Raw genomic sequence first — 20,272 nt, 5'->3', positions numbered from 1 at the left:
CTGCGCGACCAGCGCGAGCAGCTTCTACTTGAGGACGAGGCTGGCCAGGAGGACGCCGCGCTGCAGCATCTCGTGACAGAGCACGGCAAAAGCGACCTGCAGGCGGCCTTTTTCAACATGTCCAATTCGATCCTGGGAGCAGGCATCGTGGGCATACCGCGGGCGTTCCGCAACGCTGGGCTGTTGACGGGGCTGGTGCTGCTGGTGCTGCTTGCCGTCGTCAACGACTGGACGCTCCGCATGATCATCGTCAACACCAAGCTGTCCGGAGCGAAGACGTACACCGGCTTTGTGAGCCATGCGTTCGGCGACGTGGGCAAGACCGCGATCCTGCTGGCTCAGGGTCTGTTTGGGTTTGGCGGCAACGTCGGGTTTGCCGTGATCATCGGCGACACCATCCCGCACGTTCTCAGGTCTGTGTTTGCGCGCCAGGTGCAGGGGTCCAAGGTGGCGGACTTCCTGCTCGCCAGGAACACGCTGATCGTGCTGTGCATCATGGGCATCTCGTTCCCGCTGTCGCTGACGAAGGACATCGGCCGGCTCGCCAAGGCCAGCGGCATTGCGCTCGTCAGCATGTCTGTGATCCTGCTGATCGTGGTGTTCCGCGGGCCGGCCATGCCGGCGGACGTTCGGGGCCAGGTGTCTGGGGCGGGCTGGTTCTTCGAGCCGGGCATTTTCCAGAGCATCAGCGTGATCTCGTTTGCGCTCGTGTGCCACCACAACACCACGTTCATCTACGACTCGATCAGAAAGCCCACGCTCGACCGCTTCAACCGCGTGACCCACGTCGCGTGCGCGCTCTCCGGCGTCGTGTGCGGCGTCATGGGCGTCTCGGGCTACCTCGCGTTCGGGCCCAAGACCAAGGGAAACGTGCTCAACAATTTCCCCGCGGACGACTGGGTCGTCAACGTCGCGCGGCTCTGTTTCGGCCTCAACATGCTCACCACGTACCCGCTCGAGCTGTACGTGGTGCGCGCGGTCGTGCGCGACCTGCTCGAGGTCTACCACCGCCACGAGATCCCGGAGCTGTCCACGGCGCAGCACCTGCTGATCACCACCGCGCTCGCCGGCCTGCCGATGCTCGTGGCGCTGTTCACGTGCAACCTCGGAGCCATCCTCGAGCTCGTCGGCGCCACGTCCGCGTCGCTGCTCGCGTTCATCCTGCCGCCGCTCTGTTTTCTCAAGCTGACCAAGACGAAGCCGCTCAGAGAGAAGCTACCGCTGTACCTGTGCATAGCGTTTGGCCTCTGTGTCATGGTGCTGTCGTCCACGCAGACCGTGCTGAGCGCGTTGCGCAGCGCCGACGACGACCACTGTGTCGCGTAGATTTTATACGTGCAGGTGTATAGAGACTGCTATTTATTACTCATCCTCGTCGATCACGGCGCGGCCGCGGCGGGCGCGCACAATCGACGCCTGCGAGCTATCCGCGCCTTCGCTTCCGCTGAGCACGCTCTCCTCGCTTTCGCTGAGGTCCACCATCCGTCTCTGCTGTCCGCCGCCGCCCAGTAGCCGCTGGAACTGCTCCGGACTGATCACGCCGCCGTTCGCCTGGATCAGCGCCTGCAGCTGCTCTTCCCGGCGGAAGAACTCGGCCTCTTTCTCTGCGTCCGACGCGTCGTCGTCCGAGTCGACGTACTTCGACGACAGATGCTGCTTCGGCTCGTCGTGCTTCGGCGCGCTCTTGCGCCGCTTCGTCCTCGTAGCACGGGCCTTGCGCTTGCGTGCGGAGGCCGCAAATCGCGGCTCGTCCGCGTCGGGGTCGCGCCGTCGCTTGCCAGTCTTCTTCTCCAGCGCCGCCTCCAACGCATCCAGCCGGTCCACGCTCTCAGAGACTCGGCTCAGCGTCTCCAGGTCGTTGTCCGAGCCGAGGTCGTCGAACCGTGCTGCGCCGCCGTCGGGCTCCGGTTGCGTCTCCTGCGCCGCCTCCACCAGCTCGGCCTCCACCTCGTCGCTCTCCAGCGGCTGCTCGCGCGCCTGCTCCAGCAGCTCCAGCGTCGCGGTCACGTGACCCGCGTCGGCGTCGCGCGGCAGCACCGCGCGGCCAGCGGCGACGCGGAAGCCCGCTGTCGCGAGCAGCAGCCGGAACACGCCGCTGCGCAGCGCGGCGCGGTCGTCCAGCACGAGCTCGTCGTCGCCGCGCGCCCGCAGCAGCGCCGTCAGCGTCTCGAGCAGGCCGCCCTGGTCGCGGTACACGAGCGCGCTGGCCAGCACGCTCACCTTGTGCGAGTACGACAGGCCCGGCGTGGCAAACGCCACGTCGGCGCCGCTCTGCGCGTGCTCGCGCGCACGCCACTCGTCGAGGTCGCCCGTGTCCAGGAACGCGCGCACGCCGCGGTCGTGGTCCTGGCCGAGCGTGAGCAGGTCGAGCAGCACGGCGTCGGTCTGGGCCCATTTTTTCTCGAGCGTGTGCATGTAGTAGCCGAGCAGACGGCCGAGGTCGCGCATCACGGCGGGGCCGAACACGGCGTCCTTGATGTCGTGCAACGCGAGCATGAAGTCGAGCCGTAGCAGCTTGAAGAAGTGCTCGTCTTTTCTCAGCATGATCCGGTTGAAGTACGAGATGCATCTGCGCACCTGCGGCTCGCTCAGCTCGGCAAACTTGGCAAAGACAGACACGAAGCAGCCCACCACGCGCTCGTGCAGCAGCTTGCGCTCGTACACCTCGTAGCGCGCGCGGTCGAACTGCAGATACCGTTTCAGCCGCGCGTCGTCCATGCTGTCGGAGTCGGAGCCGTGCTGCTGCGGCGCGGGCCCGCGGCGCCTCCTGCCCATCGCGAGCGGCGTGGGCAGGTCCGCGAGGTACTGCAGCACCTTCAACAGCACGTGGGTGTACTCGACCATGTCGAGCGCATGTGCAAGCGACACCTTGTGAGCGTCGTGGACGACGTGGAAAAGCACCTCGATGTCGTCTTCGGCGGAAAACGTCAGCCGCAGCAGCTGCTCGGCCGCGGCCACGTACGTGGCCAGCTCGTCGTGCTGCTCTGGCGAGAGCCGCGCGTGGTCCTCGGGCCGCAGCCGGTGCATGTCGACGAGCGTGAGCAGCATCTCGCGGAAACAGCCCACGGCGACGCGCAGGAGACTGTGCTCGCGGTTCTGCAGGTACAGCGGCAGGCTGTTCTTGACCACGAGCCGCAGCATGTCGTGGCTCAGCGCGTCCTGGACGTAGCCGAGCCGGAACACGTGATCTGCGCAGCTCGCACGTAGCAGCCGCTCGTACTTGAGGAGCCACGCGACGACGAAGAAGAAGTGGAACTCCAGGAACGCAGCAGACGACGCGCGCTCGCCGAGCACGGCGCGGCGCACCGCGCGCAACAGCGGGCCGAAGCCGGCCTCGACGAAGTCGGAGCAGAACTCGCGGACCACGCTGTGTGCGTCGCGCGAGAGCTGTTTGGCGCGCTCGGCGCCCAAACGCCGGTCAAAGTCCGAGCGCGTGCTCTCGTTCCTGTTGGCCGTCTGCCGCGCCGCCACCGCCTTCTTCGACACGCCGGCGTCGAGCTGCTCGAGCAGGTCCGCGCGGATCAGCCGTTTCTGGCCCGACACCGTCAGCACCGGCTCGTCGCCCTGCCGAATGCTCAGCAGCGTGCCGAAGTTGGCGTGGCGCGTCACGTTGTTGCTCAGCAGCTTTTTCTTGAGCAGTTTCTCGTGCTCCAGCGCGGAGCCAAGCGACAGCGCGCCGGCTGCACCGCCGCGCGCGCCGTCGTCTACCTGCACCGCCACCGTGGCTGGGTCGAGCCCGTAGAGCAGGTAGAAGTAGGTGTCGAGACACACGGTGCCGAGCACGCGCTCGTCGAACTCGCGCCCCAGCCCCGCCGTGATCGTCTGCACAAACCGCAGCACCTTGTTGTCGCGGAAAACGCACACCGTGTGCGAGAAGCTGATGTCCTCCGCGCTCACGCCGCGCGGCATGTTGTCGTTGACCTGCTGCGTCTTGGACGCGCTGCGCCGCGGCCCCACCGTTGTGTCTGCCGGCTCGATGCGCAGCACGTTGCGGAACAGGTGCAGACACAAGTTGAGGATCACGGTGTCCTTGGGGCTCCGCTGGTCTCGCGGCGTGCTCAGGATCGGGATTGTCAGCCCGACAACGCTTTTCAGACACCGTCCGCCCTCGTAGTTGAGAATGCGGTCTTTGTACCGGACGTGCGATTTTTTCAGCTTGATGTACAGGTCAATCTTCGCCGCCGAGGCGCGCTCCGTGTCGAGGACCAGCGGGCGCGTCAGCGCCACCAAAAGCTCCAGGGCGGCGAGCAGAATGCTGTGGTAAAATGCCCGGTTCGACTCAGCGGCGCGGGCCGGCAGCTGCACCAGTATCGGGATCAGATCGTTGACCACGAGGCCGTTGTCGTCGCACGCCGAGGCCACGTTCCAGCTGTCCGACGCGTCGTCCACAACCTTGATCCAGCGCTTGATGTCCTTGAGACACGCCAGCGCGTCGACGCCCAGCACGTACTTGCCGCTGTCGTCGGCCCCGCCGAGCGCAGAACACAGGATGAGAATCTGGGACTTGAGTGCCTGCTGGGCCTCGAGCTCGAATTTCGCCGCGTCCGCCACGGCCGACTGCTTTGTGGCCTCGCCGGCCTCGTAGTCCGATAGGGGCGTGTGCTGGATGTCGTTGTCAAGCTCCAAATCGTCCTCCAGGCCACGGTCTGAAGATGAATCCATTACGCGTATTTTTTGCAGCACAGCCCGGGGTGAAAAATAATTATCTACTTTACATTACTGCGGCAGAGTCGTGGCTGACAACGACGGGCTCGTCCGGCTCGAAGCGGCTCTCGGTCTCGGAAACGTGGATCTCCTCAAACGTCTCGTTGGCGCGGTCCGGGTCCTTTTCGAGAATCGAGGCGTCCTTGTCGAAATGGATCGACGCGTCGATCTCCTCCGGCTCCTCGGGGTCCATGGCCACCAGCACGGGGTGCGAGAACGCACGCTCCTTGCGCAGCAGCGCATGGCACGCGCCGGCGTCGCTGTGCTCGTCGCAGTCGTCGATCGCGTCGTACTCGTTCATCGACAGAACGCCAAGGTCCACGAACTCGCTCTCGTCGAGCGCGCCGGAGCTCTTGGCCGCAAGCACGGGCCGCGAGTCGTAGACGCTGAGGAACCGCGACTTCTGGTCGTGCGTGTTGATGCAGCGTTTGAGCGCGTCGTAGCCGGCGCGGTTCTCGACCAGCAGCCCCACCAGCATCGACGGGTCCATCTGGTCCAAATGCAGCTTGCGGATCTTGTTTGTGTGGACCGAGTCCAGGTCCAGCCCGGACTCGACCTCCACGTAGTGGTTCGGGTCGGGGCTCTCGTGGGGGGCCTCGGATGCTATTAACAGTGCTTTTTGCGGAACGTGCGGGTCCAGGTAGAACAGGTAGTCGCCCTGGAACCCAAAGAAATAGTGCGACGAAGACGGCCTACCGCCTGCGATGCCCACCGACTGCGGCCAGCTCAGCGTTTTCTTCAGGAAGTCCCAGTACAGCGGGTTGACGTTTTTGACCCCGAGCCTTATCCCGGCAAGGATCAGCACGGGCCGCAGCTCGGCGCCGTACTGCGCCAGCTCGAAGAGCTCGTCCTCGTAGATGTCTCCGCTCGCGGTGAAGTACACCTTGAGCCCTATTTTATCATAGTTTGCCTCGCACAGCACCTGGATGCTGCGCGCGGCAGCAGACGGGCCAAACCACTCGCCGGGCTTTTTTCCTGCGCAATTGGCACCCTGCTCGACAAAGTTGTGGATCGAGAACGGCGCGGTGGGGATGTCGACGAACCACGACACGATCTCGGCGTGTTTGGGGCACTCGCGCGTCCGGTCGTATCTCCAGTCTCGGCCGAGCCGCAGCTGGAGCAGGCTGTTGGCCAGCAGCGACTGCGACGTGCGGATCATGCACCCCCACCCTGCGTCTGTCGTGAACCCCTTGGTCACCGTGGCGAGATCAACGGTGCCCCTGAGGAGCGAGCCAAAGCTGAGGGGGCTCGGGCCGTCCTCTGCGCGCCTGATGAGCGGGAAACCAGACCGGTACGTGAGCCATATTCTCGAGTGCACGTCGCCGAGGAACTCGCGCGGCCAACTGGCCTCTGTCTCGGCGGCCTGGTCCTGCTTGAGCCGATGGAACAGCGTCTTGAGGTCTGGGGTCCTCTCCTGATGTGGGGGCCGGCAGGGCGCGTATGTCCTGCCCAGCACGGTGAGCGTGTTTGTGAAGTCGTCATTGGGCAGCTCGCGATCCCAGATGTACTCAAACACGGTGTGAAGGGTGTTGAAGCTATGGGATGCCATAGAAAAGGAAAAGCATAGACAAGAAAATATTTCCTTCTTTGCCCTTGCTTTTTGTCACGAAAAATACTTGACAGTATGGCAAAGAAAGGACGCCGGGCGCAACGCGGCGCGAGGAGAGGCAGTGGCCGCGGTAGCCGCCAGCAGCCGCCTGCGGCGCGCAGTGCCCGTCCGCACGGCGAGTTCAGCGAGCTGATGGACCTGCAGGCCGGCCACATGGCCCGGGAGGTCGAGTTCACGGGCCGTCACCGCGAGGAGACGCTGAAACGGCCGCTGCGCAAGCTGCCGATGGAGTTCGTCAAGGCGCGCGAGGTGTACGACCCGCGCCAGCTGCTGAAGGGGGTGCGAGGAATGCACCTGGAGGGGGACGAGCAGACAGAAGAGGAGGGACAGACGCTAATAGAGGAGGAGGAGGAGGAGGAGGAGGAGGGAGGGCCGGGAGAGCCCGACGAGAGCGAAAGTGCGCAGGAAGCTGACTCCCCCCGCGAAACCCACGGAGAGCTGCCCGAGTCCGACGACGCGGGCGAGGCGATATACGACATAGACAACGACGCGGGCTCGTTCAGGGAGTCGGACGCCTCCTCCGCTGAAGGCCCGGTGCCGTTCGGCTACGACGCCGACGACTACGCGTTCAACGTGGATCTCGTGCGCATCGACAACGTGCGCTACGGCGCGGCCACCACGCAGTACTTCGCACGCTGCGCGTTTCTGGAAGACGAGACGCAGTGGTTCGACAGAGACGACCTCGCGGAGCTGCTCGTGGACCACGGGCTGCCGGAACACCGTGTGGCCGCGTTTTTCGAGTACGCGACCGAGCATCTTCGCGAGCCGGAGCCGCTGCCGGAGCCGGCCTCGAGCGACGACGACTCTGACGGGTCTGGCGTCGACGACATGGTGGCGTTCTACTCGTCGCGCGTGATCAACGACCCGATCGAGCTCGCGGAGCCGACGGCGTCGCTGCAGACGACCGGCAAGGGCCGCAAGAAACGGCTGGTGCTGGAGGAAGACATGGACGAGGACCTGCGGCAGACGCTTCTGGAGAGTTTTTCCAGGCGGCACCGGTCAAAGGAGAAGCCGCGCAGCGTCGCGAACGGCACCGGCGAGCTGCTGGCCAAGTACCCGTTTGAGCTGCACGTGCGCGACATGAAGCACGAGTACGACCTTTTCTACCACGACGCGAGCCGCGAGACGCTGCAGTGGCCGCCGCTGGACCCGCACGGGCTGCGCACGCTGCGCAAACTGGCCGAGTGCTACCACCTCAAGCCGCGCAGCCTGGGCAACGGGCCGAAGACGCACCTGGTGGCGATCAAGACGAAGCACACGTACAAGCGGGTACCGGACTACTCGCAGGTTGCGCGGATCATGAAGCAGCGGCCGATTTTCCGGCGCACAGACGTGCACCTGTCGAAAGACGAGATCATGGAGCTGAAGAACAAGCGCAAGAAGAGCAGCAAGGAGCACGGCCAGGGCCGCAAGTGGGCGCCGCGCGAGGGCGACGTGGTGGCGGCGGCGGCGCCGGAGATCAGCGCGGACAACGTGGGGCGGCAGCTGCTCGAGAAGATGGGGTGGCAGAAGGGCAGCGCGCTGGGCAGGACCAACAGCGGCATCACCGAGCCGATCCAGGCGACGGTGAAGCTGACGAAACAGGGCATCGGCAGCGCGAGCACGCAGAAGTAGCAAGTAAGGTGTATTTCGGTATCTATAGAGAATTAAGGGAGTATCACTGTTTGTTGACGAGGTTCTCGATGGTGAGGATGCCCGAACTGCTGGAGTTGTCTTTGGAGAGCACGGGCCGCGGCGGAGCAGGGACTCTGCTGAGGACGTCTTTGGCGCGCTCTTCCGGGCTGTGGGGGAGCTTTCTGTGGAAGAGCTCCTCGTCGAGCTCGGCGATGCCACGCACCATGGAGCTGATGGGCGGGAGGTGGATGTTCTGGGAGCTGGTGGCGGGCTTGAGGGTGGGCGAGTGCATCGGGGTGGTGAGCGGCGTTTCCGAGGGCGAGGTGATGTTGAAGATGGCCATGGAGCGGTCGATGGACTCTGCCGAATTGAAGCTGCTGGCGTTGCCGAGTAGGGTGGGGGAACTAGGGCGCGATTTTTTCTTGGCTGGGGTGTCGTCGTGGACGAGCGTCGCTAGCGACGCAGACGAGACAGAGCGCGACAGCATCGACGACACGCGCGGCACAGAGCCCGAGGACGACATGCGGATCGGCGTCATGCGCTGCAGCGACGACAGCGACGACAGCGGCGGCACAGCGCCCTTGGCGGCAGGGGTGCCGGAGGCGAGCGTGGAGGAGGACGAGTCCAGCGAGCGGAGCGAGTTCGACGAGCTGGTGCGCGACGACAGCGACGACTGCGGCGGCGTGAAGTCTGTTGCGTGGCTGCCGAAATACGACTGCAGCGACGGCGTCGACTTGACCCCCGTCAGCGGCCGCGCCTCGCCAGGGTGCTGGCCAGGACTGGTCGGGGTGCTCTGTGCGCTCTGGAACTGGCCTGGCGACGTCCCGCTGACCACGATCTGCGGCGACCCGCCGTTGTTCTGGTACGCGGACAGCGGGATCGCCGTGCCCTGCGGAATGATATAGATGGGAACCGGCTGCGGGTAAATTGGCTGCCCCATCATATCGTAGCCCATCGGCATGAGGATTTGGGGCTGCTGCTGCTGCTGGGGCATCTGGACGCCGTTTTTCATGTTTTTGTTTTGCGAGCGTCTCTTGCGCACCGTCGGGTTGGTGTGTATACGCAGATGGCGGGTCAGCTCATCCGACCTAGAAAATTTTTTGGTGCAGCCTGGGAAGGTGCAATGGTGGGGTCTTTCGCCGGTGTGTGTTCTGATGTGGCGGGTTTGGTGCTCTAGCCGGTGGAACGCCTTGTCGCAGATCGGACACTTGTAAGGCCGGTCGTTCTCTTTCTTGTGTTCTTCCATAGCGAAAAGAAATAAAAATTACAGCGGAGGGCAAGACGCATCTTATTTAACTCTTATCCCGGAATTTTGGGAAATGTAGGCCCAGAGTGAACCCACATTTCCCACCGCGCGGATTTCGTGGGGGAGAGGCGGGCGCCGAAACTGGTCCCACCAGCACGAAAAAAAGTTTTTCCGGTGGCAACAATAGGAAAATTTTCCGTGTGCTGGCGTTTCCACGTTTCTTTTGCGCGTCCTCCTGCTCCGATTGGGCTGCGTCTCGTAAATAACTTAACACGACGTGCAGACACACCCACGCCGCAGACAACCCACTGTTCCTCTTGTTACCCCATACCCCGGCTTTCTGCAGTACACCTCGTCCCGGCCGTAGACAGCACCGTGCAGCCCAAAAGAGAAATATTTGGAGGCGCTCTCCCTCCCTCACTTTCTTTTGCCTCTCTTTTGCACTCGCCTTTTTTTCGCCGCCTTGGCGCTCCAAGGCGCACCGCTCCAGCGGACGCCCCGCTTGCCTTCAACCGAAACGCCCCTCCAGGCAACAGAACACCCAACACAACCCTTTTTCGGCGCTTACGTAATCACAACCCAGGCCAATGTTCAACAAAATAAAAGCCTGCTCTGGGTAATTTCGGACAGAAAACTTTTCCTGGATCCCGTGTTTTAGTTTGCCCTCCTGTCGGCCCCAGCACACTTTCTCCCATGGACGTTATCGAGCAGACTCTGCCGTACAAGCTGATATCGTGGAATTGGCTGCCCAATTCCGAGGTGTTCCATCTCCCGAGCATCGCGAGCTCCCCGTTCAAGGAGTTCCCTCTGGACACATCCAACACCTTTCTGAGGGAAAAGTTCTACCCGGCATCCTTGCACTATCTTACGCCCGTCACGGTGGCGTTTGTGTACTTTATTTCTGTCCATTTGGTGAACAAGATTGTTGTTCGCAGACAGCTACGGCTGTTCCAGAGCAAGAACCCGGGACAGGCGGTTCCGAAACGTCTTCCGTCGGCTCCGTATGCCGTTGCCAAGAACCGCTACTTCAAGCTGTTTGTGCTGCTCCACAATGTGGCGCTCTGCGTCTACTCTGTGTGGACTTTCCTCGGCATGACCACCACAATCTACTATTACTCGCACGAGCTGATCCCGGACCTGATTGGCCGCTACTACTCGCTTTCCAGCGAGCTTTCTCCGGTCGACCTGTTCTGGCAGAGTATCTGCGACGTCGACCACGGTATCTGGCATAACCAGGGCGACTCAATCAAGGGCCTGGCTTTCTACTCGTACGTGTTCTACCTGTCCAAGTACTATGAGATCCTGGACACGGTGATCATCCTTTTGAAAGGCAGGCCGGCGTCGCTGCTGCAGAGCTACCACCACTCGGGCGCCATCCTGTCGATGTGGTCCGGCACGCGGTTTGCGTCGCCGCCAATCTGGATCTTTGTGGTGTTCAACTCATTCATCCACTCGATCATGTACTTTTACTACACGTTGGCGTGTGTGGGGGTGCGTCTCGGCGGCTTCTTCAAGCAGACGCTCACGACGCTGCAGATCTGCCAGTTTGTCTTTGGCGGCTCGCTCGCGGTGGTGCACCTGTTTGTGCGCTACCTGGACGTGCTGAGCGGCACGTACCGCAGCTGCATCTCGACGAGCGAGGAGGCGCTCGCGCTCTTCATCAACGTGTTCTACCTGACCCCGCTGACGATGCTGTTTGCGGCCTTCTACATCGACAGCTACAAAAAGAAGGACAAGCTAAAGAAAGCCTAATAGCCGTAATAAATACATTATATTTTATCTCCCTGTAATTGGCCTGAGGTGTGAAAATTTAACTCATTTTTATTTATTCGTCCGGATGGTGCTCTATTTCCACAACTCCCACACGTTCCCGCACACCTTCGAGACCGCCACGCTGGCGTATTTCAACCGGTACCCGAACCCGTACTCGTCGCACGTGCTCTCCATCGACACAATTGACCGCCACATCGACGCCGAAGGCCGTCTCCACCAGACCAAGCTCATCATGAAGACCGGCCGGCTGCCCAAGTGGGTCAAGCCGTTTCTGGGCAAGATCTCCACGTCCTGGATCATCGAGCGCACCGTCGTCGACCCGGGCAGCCAGACCATGCAAACGTACACCCGCAACCTCGACCACACCAAAATCATCCAGATCCAGGAGTACAACCAGTACACCTTCGACCGCGAGCTGAACCAGACAACAAACAACACCACGGTCACGTTTTCGTCCGGGTTCCAGGGCCTGGGCATCAAGAATCGCATCGAGCGGTGGTCGCAGTCGAAGTTCGACGAGAACCTGAAAAAGTCTCGGCAGGGCCTGCGCTACGTGATGGACTCCATCCGCGACAGACTCCATCTGCTGCAAAAAGTGTGACTTACTCTATTCACGCGAAGCTCAAGTCCCAGCCCAGCCGGCGCACAATCTCGTACCAGTCGACCCACCGCTCGCCGTTCGAGTTGACCTTCCACACCTCTCTCATCACCAGCCGGCACCGCACGATGTTTTTCCACCGGTACCGCTTCACCACGTCGTCGATGCGCGCCTCCATCTGCTCGCGGTCCGCGTACACACAGTTCATCCCGGCTATGAACACCGGGAAGCAGATGCACGCCACCAGCCGCGTCCCCACCAGGATGTCCAGCGACGCCGTCAGCTGGTCCACCAGGTACTGGATCTCCATCGACCCGGGGTTCATGCGCAGCACCGACTGCCGCAGGTGGATCTTGGCCGCCAGCTGGAACGCCTCGAACATGGTCAGCTGCAGCTCGAAGTCCGACGGGTCCATGTCGTTCATCAGTATATAGTTTGGCGAAGCCTCGTTCAGTTTGGAGTCCAGGGCGTAGCCCTCCTGCATGATCTTGTCGTAGACCTCCGCCATGCGCTGCGGCCGTTTTTGCTCCCCGCCGCAGTCCTCGCTCAGCGGCACCTCGTGGTGCTGTTTCAGCGTCTGCCGCGTCTTCACCGCCAGCTGGTTGATCTCCGCCAGTATCTTGAACACCGGCGACGACAGCCCGTGCAGCGGGTCCAGAAACCGGATCCGGTTCGACGCCAGCCACATGTCCTCGTACTCCTCGAGCGCAAAGTGCAGCTGGCGGTCCTCGACAATCGCCGCAGACATCATGTCGTGGTACGCGTAGTTGGTCACCAGAAAATGCTCGTCCTTGCACCCGTTGAAGGACCGGATCCCGCCCTTTTTCTTGATCAGGCTCGCGCCGTAGTGCAGGTACTTGGCCCATTTGCTCACGTCGCCCTTGCATATTTCCACTCCGCACAGGATCATCAGCGCAGCCAGCCGCAGATCGATCATGTCTGAGAACTTCAGCTTCGACATCGCCATAGAGTCGTCGAACTCGTCCGTCTCCTTGGTCACCAGCTCCTCGTCCTGCAGCTCCTCCGTCAGAGCCCTGTAATTTTCGCGCGACTCATTCGGCAGCAGCGGCCGCTCTCCAATCACCTCGATCGCCCGGTTGATGTAGTACTGGCCCTGTTGCTCCATCCTGCTGCCGCCCAGATGGAACGCGCTCCAGGCCAGAATCCCGTACAGCACGCTCTTGTCCATGTGTGCCATGGGCAGAAACGTGCGCAGGTACATGTTCTCGTTCTTGCGCACCACCGACACCACGTGACACAGGTTGTCGCGGTAGTACTCGTACAGCTGCTTGCCCACGCTGGACAGCGACGCGAGCGGCGAGTTTGTCACGATCGACGGGCTCGCGTAGAGCGGGCTCGCCACGGAGGGCGGGGTCTCCAGCTGCAGCGGCGTCATGTCCCCGGAAGCAGACGGCCGTCGGCCCTCGTCCAGGGGCAGCTCGTTCAGGAACTTGGCGAAATTCGGTGAGAAATTCGCCGCAAACGAGGACGGACTGAGCTGCATGCTCACCAACTGGCCCGGCTCGGCACTTTGCTTTATCTCCAGCTGCTCCATGCCGTCAAATGCGTTCCACACAGAAACTGCCGCCGCGTGCGGGCCGGAAACGGTGCTCATCTCCGACAGCGGGTTGAAAACGACCTTGTTCCCGCCCAGGGGCTCGCCCACAGGCTCCGTCTTGGGTCTAGGCTGCTGCGGCTTGCGACGGCGACATTTGCGCTCGGCTTCCAAGATCTTGCACTCCCGCCGCAGCCGCTGCACCTCCTCCTTCGTCATCTCCTCGCTCACGTACTTGCACTCCTTCTTGAGCCGGATGCACGCCCCACAGCTGGGTCTTTGTTCGTCGCACCGTTTCTTGCGGATCTTGCACGTCATGCACCCGTTCTTCGACCGTCTATGGCCCTTTCTGTCCACAGAGCCGCGCTCCGTCTGCGAGAGACTAAGCTCTATAAACTCTGTCATGAGGCGAAATTTTAGAATCGTACGCTATCTCACCAGATAAAGCTAAATATTAACGTCTTTTTCACTGCAGGTCGTGCACATGTTAGATAAATAATATACACTATATGATGGACTGGTAGTACAGCACAAAGTCCTTGGTGACGTACTCCCAGGAGGTCGGGTCGAAAAACACGTAGGTGCCGTTCTCGGAGCCTGGCCCGTTGACCGTCGGCTCGACGCTCGAGTCCTTCGTCAGCCACACCTGCAGGTCCTTGTGGTATCTCCAGTTTCTATTGTTGAGCTCCCTGGCCACCAGCTCCTGGAGCACGTCTCTGGGCTTGGAGTAGAAGATGAAAAATAGCGTCTCGTCGTTGAACGAGCTGATTCTGCTCTCCACAGAAACGAGCTCCTCGCTATTTATCTGGAACGACTGCGGCACAGAGAAAACAGGCTCCACCTCCGACCGGCTTGTCTCGAGCCACGGAGACGCAAACGTCTTGGATATCTGCACATCGTCGTTTCTCGGGGTCAGGTCCAGCCCCAGCATGTTGAGGTCCAGCCCGGTCGCTACTGTGTTGAGCTCGTTGTTCTGCATTTTCAGGACCGGCAACAGGCCCTTCAGCCCGTATTTATCGATGTCGGCCATCTCCGGCTCGCTCTTCGTCGAGCCGTTGATCGAAGAGCCCAGCCCCGACAGCAGCGACGCCTTGTTTCTGCTGGCCTGTTCAATGGCGTTCAAAACCGCCTGTGTCTGGCTGATCTGCTGCTGAATGTCCGTCACTTCAGGTCGCTGCTGGTGGTTATTCTGTGTTTGTGTCGGAAGTGCCCCGAGAACCGGGAATTTATCGTTGTTCCCAGCATTATTCGTACCATGATCGGTACCGGTATTGTTTCCCCAAGCAGCTAGCGCTGTTAGTATTTGGCGGCAATAACGCCGTACGCCGGCTACTTACACATTTGCAAGCTGTCCGATGCAAAAATCAAGGCCAATCTTGTGTGTACTGCGTGTAGAAATCCTCGCCGAAGACTGTTTCTGGTTAGCTGTGGTACTGGAGCTTTTGCTGAAAATTGACTGTACCGGGTAACAGAGAGGTATCTGGGCCCAGAAATAAAAAAATTAAAAATCCAGCCAAATCATGCCTCGAAAACTGCCCAATATCATCATCACAGGGACACCCGGCTGCGGCAAAACGTCACACGCGGAGGCGCTGTGTGAGCAGGTAAAGGGCCTGACACATGTTAACGTCAGCGAGTACGCAAAGACCAAGGGGTGCATCGACGGCTACGACAAGGAGAGGGACTCTGCTATTGTTGACGAGGACAAGCTGCTGGACTCGCTGGAGCCTGAGGCTACCAAGGGCGGACTGGTGATTGATTGGCACTGTTGCGAGATTTTTCCAGAGCGCTGGATCGACCTCGTTGTGGTGCTGCGGTGCAACAATACCCTGTTGTACGACAGATTGGCCAAGAGAGGGTATAAGGAAGGCAAAATCCGCGAAAACATTGAGGTGGAAATCATGGAGGTGCTTCTCACAGAGGCCAGAGACAACTACGACGAGCGCATCGTGATAGAACTGCACAGCGAGGACGTCGACTCGCTGGACGAGAATGTGGCGAGACTGGCACAGTGGGTCTCGAACTGGGTCGACGACCATCCTGAGGGCGTCGACACGGAGCTGTGATGCTGTATAGTAGGGACTGTTTGAGAGTATGTACATTTATTTACCGGTCTTAATTCTGAGAGCTCTTTGGGCCTTTCTTCTCTTTCTGAGCTTGTGTTTTTTCATTTTCAGTCTTCTTTTGCGGAGCACCGAGGAGAGCACAAGCTCGCGGGATTCTGTGAGACCGGCAACAATGGGACTGACAAATTTGAAGCCTGTAAGCGAGATATTTTGTGGACGGGCGATCATAGCCGGGATCTGTCTGGCAGCCGGTACGGCCAGTGTCGACGCGAGACGAGTGTGTATGCGCGGGAATGCTGAGCCGAGGAGTCTGAACATGGCGACGGGCGGGGCAATGTCAGTCGAAGATTGGATTCCTGGGGTTTTTCGACTACGGCCAAATGTTGGATATGGAAATTTTTTCAGAGTACTAGCAAGCAGAGCGACGCGTCGATCGGCTGTAGCAGAAAGCATACTACAGCAAGCTCCCACCCGGCGCGGTGTATATACGTAGCAACAGTATCGTAAGGTCATGGAATGCGGCAAAACAAAGAACTCTAGTAGTCAACCGGAAAAATGCTCTCGTCGTCGCAGCCGGCCCCGTGCGACTCCTGGTGGCCTTTCTTCTCGCGACCCGGCTCTTTCTGCGACCCAGCCAGGTTCTCGGTATCTGTGTCGTCGTCAAGAATGATGTCTACCACCTCGACGCTCTTGGAACCCTCCTGGAACTCGTCCGGGTTGAGCCCGGCTCGGACTTGCTGGTACGACGACGCGAACAAGTCCTGGTTCCAGATGAAACCCTGTGACTGGGTGAGGTTGATTGAAAAGGAAGGGATTCTGGCCCGCGAGCCGTTCTCTTCCGACACAAAGCACGCCGACGGTGCCGAAGAGGACAGCTCATATATCTGGAAGTTGTCGTTGTCAAGCATAGATTTAGACAGGAATGAGCGTCTGCGAGCGTACGGGGAGGATGACGTAGTGAAGGAGGACTTGCGTCTGCGCGAAGGGGGAGAGTGGGAAGCCACCGACTGCTTGTGGCCGAAGCTCAGGGACTGTTTCTCGTGGGAGCTGGAGCCGGAAGCTTCCCTGGTGTAGCTTTGTTTAAACATTGTGGGAGATGACATGATCTAGGAAAAGATAAAGCTGGCAGGATGGAAACTCGGGTAAAGCAGCAATAATGAGTCACTTAGTGAATTCAAAGAACCAGCAAACTCAGCAAATACCAGGATCAACAACTTGGAGAGTACTGTCGTCGGGTCGTGTAGGCAAATAGACTGCTAAAATAACCAATCACCAAACTCAGGTGGTTATAGATAAGAACAAAACGGTATTTATTTTTAAACCCTCTTGTGATGCCATTTCACGTTTCTGACATAATCGGATCAAAAATTCAATTTATCTACGTTGCTCTACCTAATCAGTCTTTGGACTTCTTCTTCTTCTTTTTCTTCTTCTCGTCCTCGTCGCCGTCCTCAGCGTGTCTCTTCTTGTCTTTCTTCTCCTTCTTGTCCTTCTTGTCCTTCTTTTCCTTCTTGTCCTCCTTTTCCTTCTTCTCCTTCTTCTTTTCCTTCTTCTCCTTCTTTGGCTCCTCAATCAGATCGGCAGCACCACCGGTCTTGCCCGAAAGCTCAAGAGCCTCCTGGATGGCCTCCGAGTTCTTCATTGGCGACTTTCCGGTGTCGTAGAACTCAAGTCTCTGCTCAACCTGCTTCTTCAGAATTTGGCCAAAAACGTTATTTGGCTCGTCAGAGTAGTTATCTATTCGGGAGGCAATCGAGCACTTGTTGGCCAGGTATCTGGAGATTCGTCCCTTGTTCTTGGCAGACGCCTTGCCAATGAACGAAGAATGGTAGATCAGACCGTACTTCGGCGTGTTTCCCTTGGTCTTCAGCGCCCTGAACAACGCCTTCTCTGCTCCCAGAATTTGCACCGTGGAAGCAGCCTGTTTGGACAAGTTGGTAAGCGAACCAGCGTGCGAAATAAGTCTGGCTCCAACAACCTCGCCAATCAGCTCGGACAGGTTTGGCGCAACAGTGTGCATCTTATCGGTCAAGTATCTGTACAGATTCTTGCGGTATTCGGATATGGAGACCGTCCTTTCTGCAAAAGTGAGCACGTTGGCCATATCCTGCTCGGAAATGTCCTGACCCATCGAAATCCGCGCAGCGTCGATGATCTGCTGCGCAACACCCGCGTCCTCGTTCACAATGGCGGCCAGGTCGTGCAGACTGTCCTCTGTCAGCGAGGTTTTGTCCTTGATGTACAGCACGAGCTGCGCATATTGCTGGTTGTCGTTGCAGATCTTGGCAAGCTCCGGGAAGTGCCAGCCGTACCACTCCTTGACTCTCATCGAGTAGGTGTTGATGTCCTTGTCCAGCTGGTCGAGCAGAGCAATTGCCTGGATGATGTGGTTGTCGTTCTTCTGGACAGAAAACTTGACCTTGGCTCTGGAATAAGCGTGGCCCAGACCAAGCTGTGCTCTCTCCAGATCTCCTTCTTGCAGTCCCTTGAGCAGCTTGGCTCCGAAAACACGGATTCCTCTCAAAAGGTCCTGCACAACCTCGTTGGAGTAGCACTCGATGTACGGAAACACCTCTTTGATGGAAGGACCCAGCGCCTTGTCGGAAATACCAAGAGCGACCTTGTTCTTCTTCGAGCCCTTAGGGATGTTCAGCTCGAGCACAGACTTCAGGTAGTCCGACACAAGGCCCTCGCTGATTTCGTTGGCGTTCTCCAGCGCTTGCGCAGCGCCCTGGAATGGCGCAAACGACACCAGCTCCACCAGCTTCGAAAATGCTGCCAAATCGTTACATGCGGCCTGGACCTCCTTGAGCCGCGAGCCGATCTCGTCCTGTTGCAGTTTCACCTTGAAAATGGCGTATCCGGTGGCCTCCTCGAAGAGAAGGTAATCTAGTCCTGCCATGTTGGTTGCGAGTATTAAAGCCAGGATACAAAGACTAGCTCCTAAATCTAAACTTGAAAAAACTAGTGGGAAAATTTTTTTAATCCTAGGCGGTGTACAAGTAGGGTAATCGATCGCTTTTGATCGGGCTGCCATATTATATATACAACGCGTTGCTGCCACTGCCTGCTTTTTTCACCTTTGCGAGTTCCCTGACGATCTGGACGTAGTCTCCCCCCAGACCCAGGTAGTCGTCGACCACGGCGGCCAGATCCACGAGCGCGGCGACGTCAAACTTCTCCATATCGAGCTGGAACGCGCCCTCTGCAGAGACTGCGATGGCTGCCACCTCCACGTTGTAGATGTTTGCGTGCGACACCAGGGCTCCGGGAGCGCCTGTGATGAAGTTTGGCGGCCGCATGTCAGGCACCTGTTCCAATAGCAGCTCTTTGCGCGGCAATTTGAAATTCGGCGACACAAGTTTGTTGAGCGTGTGCAGGCCGCTGAGCTCGCTGGTTGCAAAACACACAAGCTTCGAAATGCCGAAATGCTGAAACAACGCGGACGCCACAAGATTGTAGATCAGCTTGTTCTTGAACACGGGAACAAGCAGGAAGTTTATGTCCTGGTTGTTGAGCCTGGTCTGGCGCAGTTCGATCGTCTTGGAGTCCTGTTGTGCCAGCACCGCCGTCGACGACTTGTACAGCTGTTCCTCGTCGTCAAACTCCTCGACCTCCTCCTGCTCTTCCAGCTCTGGGAAGCTGACCTTGATCGAGGAAACCACCTTGGACGGCGCCAGTTGCAACAGCGCGTCGTAAACTGTTCTGAGCACCTCGGGAACGGCAACGAAGTATGTGTTCTGGGTGTGTATATGGTGATCCACCGTAATGGTGGGTATTATGGGCTCTTTCTCCAGCAACAGGTCCTCATCCTGGACAATGTGCCTGGGAGCGGGCAGGTCCTGGAACGGTCTCAGCTAGGTATTAGTTTTGCGAAATTGTTTTAACGTACCATGAAAGGCAAACGAGGAAAAAATACAATAAATTATTTTAGATCCAGTATTTCTTAATATGTCCACCAATACCCAGATGGAAGACCTGTCCAAACAGTACACCAAGCTGCAGGCCGAGCTCACGGAGCTCGTGCGAGCCAGGCAAAAGCTCGAGACGCAGTTCCAGGAGAACAAGATCGTCAAACAGGAGTTCGACACTCTCGACGACGACGCCAAAATATACAAGCTTGTGGGGCCGGTGTTGCTGCCACAGGACAACGCAGAGGCCAATTTGAACGTGGACAAGAGAATCGAGTTTATCAGCGGCGACATCAAGCGTGTCGAGGAGAAAATCCAGCAGCACCAGCAGGATCTATCCAAATTACAAGGTGCTATTATGAGTGCTCAAAGTGCATGATTATGCCTATATATCACCGAACAAGTTCACCCCCGCGCTAACTGGCTCTTGATAAGATTGACGAGACTGATTCCGTTGAAAATCGCCCACTCCTCCATCGAATTGTACGCATATCCGAGGGTCTCGATGTCGGATACTCTATCGTTCATGAAACCGATAGTAGCGGAATGGTCTGGCGTGGTGTCGCCCACCATAAACAGCTCTGACTGCACGAACGCGCCTGCCAGAGCAAACCTCTTGGAATACCACGCAAAATCGTTCGATTTGTCGCCGGAGTAGTAGGTGATATCGTCCGAAAGATTCTGCAGCTCTGTCAGAAAGGTGCCCAGGTTTGTGGGCAGAATCATGCGCCCAAGCGCCTGGTGGTAATACTTGATAATCGGCACGTTGTCCAGCAGCCTCTTCTGCATGTAGAACCGCACTTTCGCACCCTCAGTGGCCAGCCGGCCGGCCTCGTCGTGGTACTTGCTTAAATTGGCTCTAGTGTGCTTTAGATGGTACATGATCAGCTCGTTGACCACGTCGGACACCTGCAGTCCTATCCCAAACAGCCCGACAAGGTTCTCTGGCCTCAACTGCAAGTCCGCAATGGCCAGGTCCACAGACTGCCTCGTGAAGCCGTGCTCGGGGACAAACCTGTTGTATGCCCGGCCCAAAATCTGGTTTTCGAGCTTGGAGTCGTCTATGATCGGGCTCTCCACATGGTACACAGACTGGAATCCTCTAGTTGCCGTGGAGGGCGCAAAAGCTGGCCGCACACAGGCCCGTGCGATCGGTCCTCTAAAAAGCATTTATTTTATTCGCAGAGCCGATCACC

The 20,272-nt window shown here is 59.0% G+C and overlaps 17 protein-coding genes across 17 annotated transcripts; 4 read left to right on the top strand and 13 right to left on the bottom strand.

Moving 5' to 3' along the window:
• Positions 1-24: 24 nt before the first annotated feature.
• KL911_000395 (uncharacterized protein) lies at positions 25-1,256 on the bottom strand (the record flags this gene model as incomplete). The annotated part of the gene is made up of 2 exons (XM_043199186.1): positions 25-1,122; positions 1,197-1,256. The coding sequence occupies 2 exons, from the start codon at positions 1,254-1,256 to the stop codon at positions 25-27; spliced, it is 1,158 nt and encodes a 385-aa protein (XP_043057088.1).
• Positions 1,257-1,362: 106 nt separating this feature from the next.
• KL911_000394 (uncharacterized protein) lies at positions 1,363-3,141 on the bottom strand (the record flags this gene model as incomplete). The annotated part of the gene is made up of 1 exon (XM_043199175.1): positions 1,363-3,141. The coding sequence occupies one exon, from the start codon at positions 3,139-3,141 to the stop codon at positions 1,363-1,365; it is 1,779 nt and encodes a 592-aa protein (XP_043057087.1).
• A 277-nt stretch (positions 3,142-3,418) lies between these two features.
• Positions 3,419-4,662, bottom strand: KL911_000393 (uncharacterized protein; the record flags this gene model as incomplete). Its single annotated transcript, XM_043199164.1, has 2 exons — positions 3,419-4,036; positions 4,141-4,662. 2 exons carry the CDS (start codon positions 4,660-4,662, stop codon positions 3,419-3,421), a joined length of 1,140 nt encoding a protein of 379 aa, XP_043057086.1.
• Positions 4,663-4,711: 49 nt separating this feature from the next.
• KL911_000392 (uncharacterized protein) lies at positions 4,712-6,253 on the bottom strand (the record flags this gene model as incomplete). Its single annotated transcript, XM_043199153.1, has 1 exon — positions 4,712-6,253. One exon carries the CDS (start codon positions 6,251-6,253, stop codon positions 4,712-4,714), a length of 1,542 nt encoding a protein of 513 aa, XP_043057085.1.
• Positions 6,254-6,328: 75 nt separating this feature from the next.
• On the top strand, positions 6,329-7,927 carry KL911_000391 (uncharacterized protein; the record flags this gene model as incomplete). The annotated part of the gene is made up of 1 exon (XM_043199142.1): positions 6,329-7,927. One exon carries the CDS (start codon positions 6,329-6,331, stop codon positions 7,925-7,927), a length of 1,599 nt encoding a protein of 532 aa, XP_043057084.1.
• A 43-nt stretch (positions 7,928-7,970) lies between these two features.
• KL911_000390 (uncharacterized protein) lies at positions 7,971-8,939 on the bottom strand (the record flags this gene model as incomplete). Its single annotated transcript, XM_043199131.1, has 1 exon — positions 7,971-8,939. One exon carries the CDS (start codon positions 8,937-8,939, stop codon positions 7,971-7,973), a length of 969 nt encoding a protein of 322 aa, XP_043057083.1.
• A 927-nt stretch (positions 8,940-9,866) lies between these two features.
• On the top strand, positions 9,867-10,925 carry KL911_000389 (uncharacterized protein; the record flags this gene model as incomplete). Its single annotated transcript, XM_043199119.1, has 1 exon — positions 9,867-10,925. The coding sequence occupies one exon, from the start codon at positions 9,867-9,869 to the stop codon at positions 10,923-10,925; it is 1,059 nt and encodes a 352-aa protein (XP_043057082.1).
• A 73-nt stretch (positions 10,926-10,998) lies between these two features.
• KL911_000388 (uncharacterized protein) lies at positions 10,999-12,431 on the bottom strand (the record flags this gene model as incomplete). The annotated part of the gene is made up of 2 exons (XM_043199108.1): positions 10,999-11,469; positions 11,604-12,431. 2 exons carry the CDS (start codon positions 12,429-12,431, stop codon positions 10,999-11,001), a joined length of 1,299 nt encoding a protein of 432 aa, XP_043057081.1.
• Positions 12,432-12,596: 165 nt separating this feature from the next.
• On the bottom strand, positions 12,597-13,504 carry KL911_000387 (uncharacterized protein; the record flags this gene model as incomplete). The annotated part of the gene is made up of 2 exons (XM_043199097.1): positions 12,597-12,842; positions 12,908-13,504. The coding sequence occupies 2 exons, from the start codon at positions 13,502-13,504 to the stop codon at positions 12,597-12,599; spliced, it is 843 nt and encodes a 280-aa protein (XP_043057080.1).
• A 100-nt stretch (positions 13,505-13,604) lies between these two features.
• Positions 13,605-14,356, bottom strand: KL911_000386 (uncharacterized protein; the record flags this gene model as incomplete). Its single annotated transcript, XM_043199086.1, has 2 exons — positions 13,605-14,273; positions 14,354-14,356. 2 exons carry the CDS (start codon positions 14,354-14,356, stop codon positions 13,605-13,607), a joined length of 672 nt encoding a protein of 223 aa, XP_043057079.1.
• A 263-nt stretch (positions 14,357-14,619) lies between these two features.
• KL911_000385 (uncharacterized protein) lies at positions 14,620-15,165 on the top strand (the record flags this gene model as incomplete). Its single annotated transcript, XM_043199075.1, has 1 exon — positions 14,620-15,165. One exon carries the CDS (start codon positions 14,620-14,622, stop codon positions 15,163-15,165), a length of 546 nt encoding a protein of 181 aa, XP_043057078.1.
• Positions 15,166-15,201: 36 nt separating this feature from the next.
• Positions 15,202-15,618, bottom strand: KL911_000384 (uncharacterized protein; the record flags this gene model as incomplete). Its single annotated transcript, XM_043199064.1, has 1 exon — positions 15,202-15,618. One exon carries the CDS (start codon positions 15,616-15,618, stop codon positions 15,202-15,204), a length of 417 nt encoding a protein of 138 aa, XP_043057077.1.
• An 83-nt stretch (positions 15,619-15,701) lies between these two features.
• On the bottom strand, positions 15,702-16,268 carry KL911_000383 (uncharacterized protein; the record flags this gene model as incomplete). Its single annotated transcript, XM_043199053.1, has 1 exon — positions 15,702-16,268. The coding sequence occupies one exon, from the start codon at positions 16,266-16,268 to the stop codon at positions 15,702-15,704; it is 567 nt and encodes a 188-aa protein (XP_043057076.1).
• A 293-nt stretch (positions 16,269-16,561) lies between these two features.
• KL911_000382 (uncharacterized protein) lies at positions 16,562-18,067 on the bottom strand (the record flags this gene model as incomplete). The annotated part of the gene is made up of 1 exon (XM_043199042.1): positions 16,562-18,067. One exon carries the CDS (start codon positions 18,065-18,067, stop codon positions 16,562-16,564), a length of 1,506 nt encoding a protein of 501 aa, XP_043057075.1.
• Positions 18,068-18,203: 136 nt separating this feature from the next.
• KL911_000381 (uncharacterized protein) lies at positions 18,204-19,060 on the bottom strand (the record flags this gene model as incomplete). The annotated part of the gene is made up of 2 exons (XM_043199031.1): positions 18,204-18,971; positions 19,058-19,060. The coding sequence occupies 2 exons, from the start codon at positions 19,058-19,060 to the stop codon at positions 18,204-18,206; spliced, it is 771 nt and encodes a 256-aa protein (XP_043057074.1).
• Positions 19,061-19,134: 74 nt separating this feature from the next.
• Positions 19,135-19,455, top strand: KL911_000380 (uncharacterized protein; the record flags this gene model as incomplete). The annotated part of the gene is made up of 1 exon (XM_043199020.1): positions 19,135-19,455. One exon carries the CDS (start codon positions 19,135-19,137, stop codon positions 19,453-19,455), a length of 321 nt encoding a protein of 106 aa, XP_043057073.1.
• A 26-nt stretch (positions 19,456-19,481) lies between these two features.
• Positions 19,482-20,246, bottom strand: KL911_000379 (uncharacterized protein; the record flags this gene model as incomplete). The annotated part of the gene is made up of 1 exon (XM_043199008.1): positions 19,482-20,246. The coding sequence occupies one exon, from the start codon at positions 20,244-20,246 to the stop codon at positions 19,482-19,484; it is 765 nt and encodes a 254-aa protein (XP_043057072.1).
• Between the last annotated feature and the right edge of the window lie 26 nt (positions 20,247-20,272).

This window comes from Ogataea haglerorum (assembly GCF_019207285.1).
Source record: "Ogataea haglerorum isolate 81-453-3 chromosome Unknown 81-453-3_NODE_1_length_915391_cov_96.871712, whole genome shotgun sequence".
Classification (NCBI taxonomy): Eukaryota; Fungi; Ascomycota; class Pichiomycetes; order Pichiales; family Pichiaceae; genus Ogataea; species Ogataea haglerorum.
This window is presented reverse-complemented; position numbering and strand designations above follow the sequence as displayed.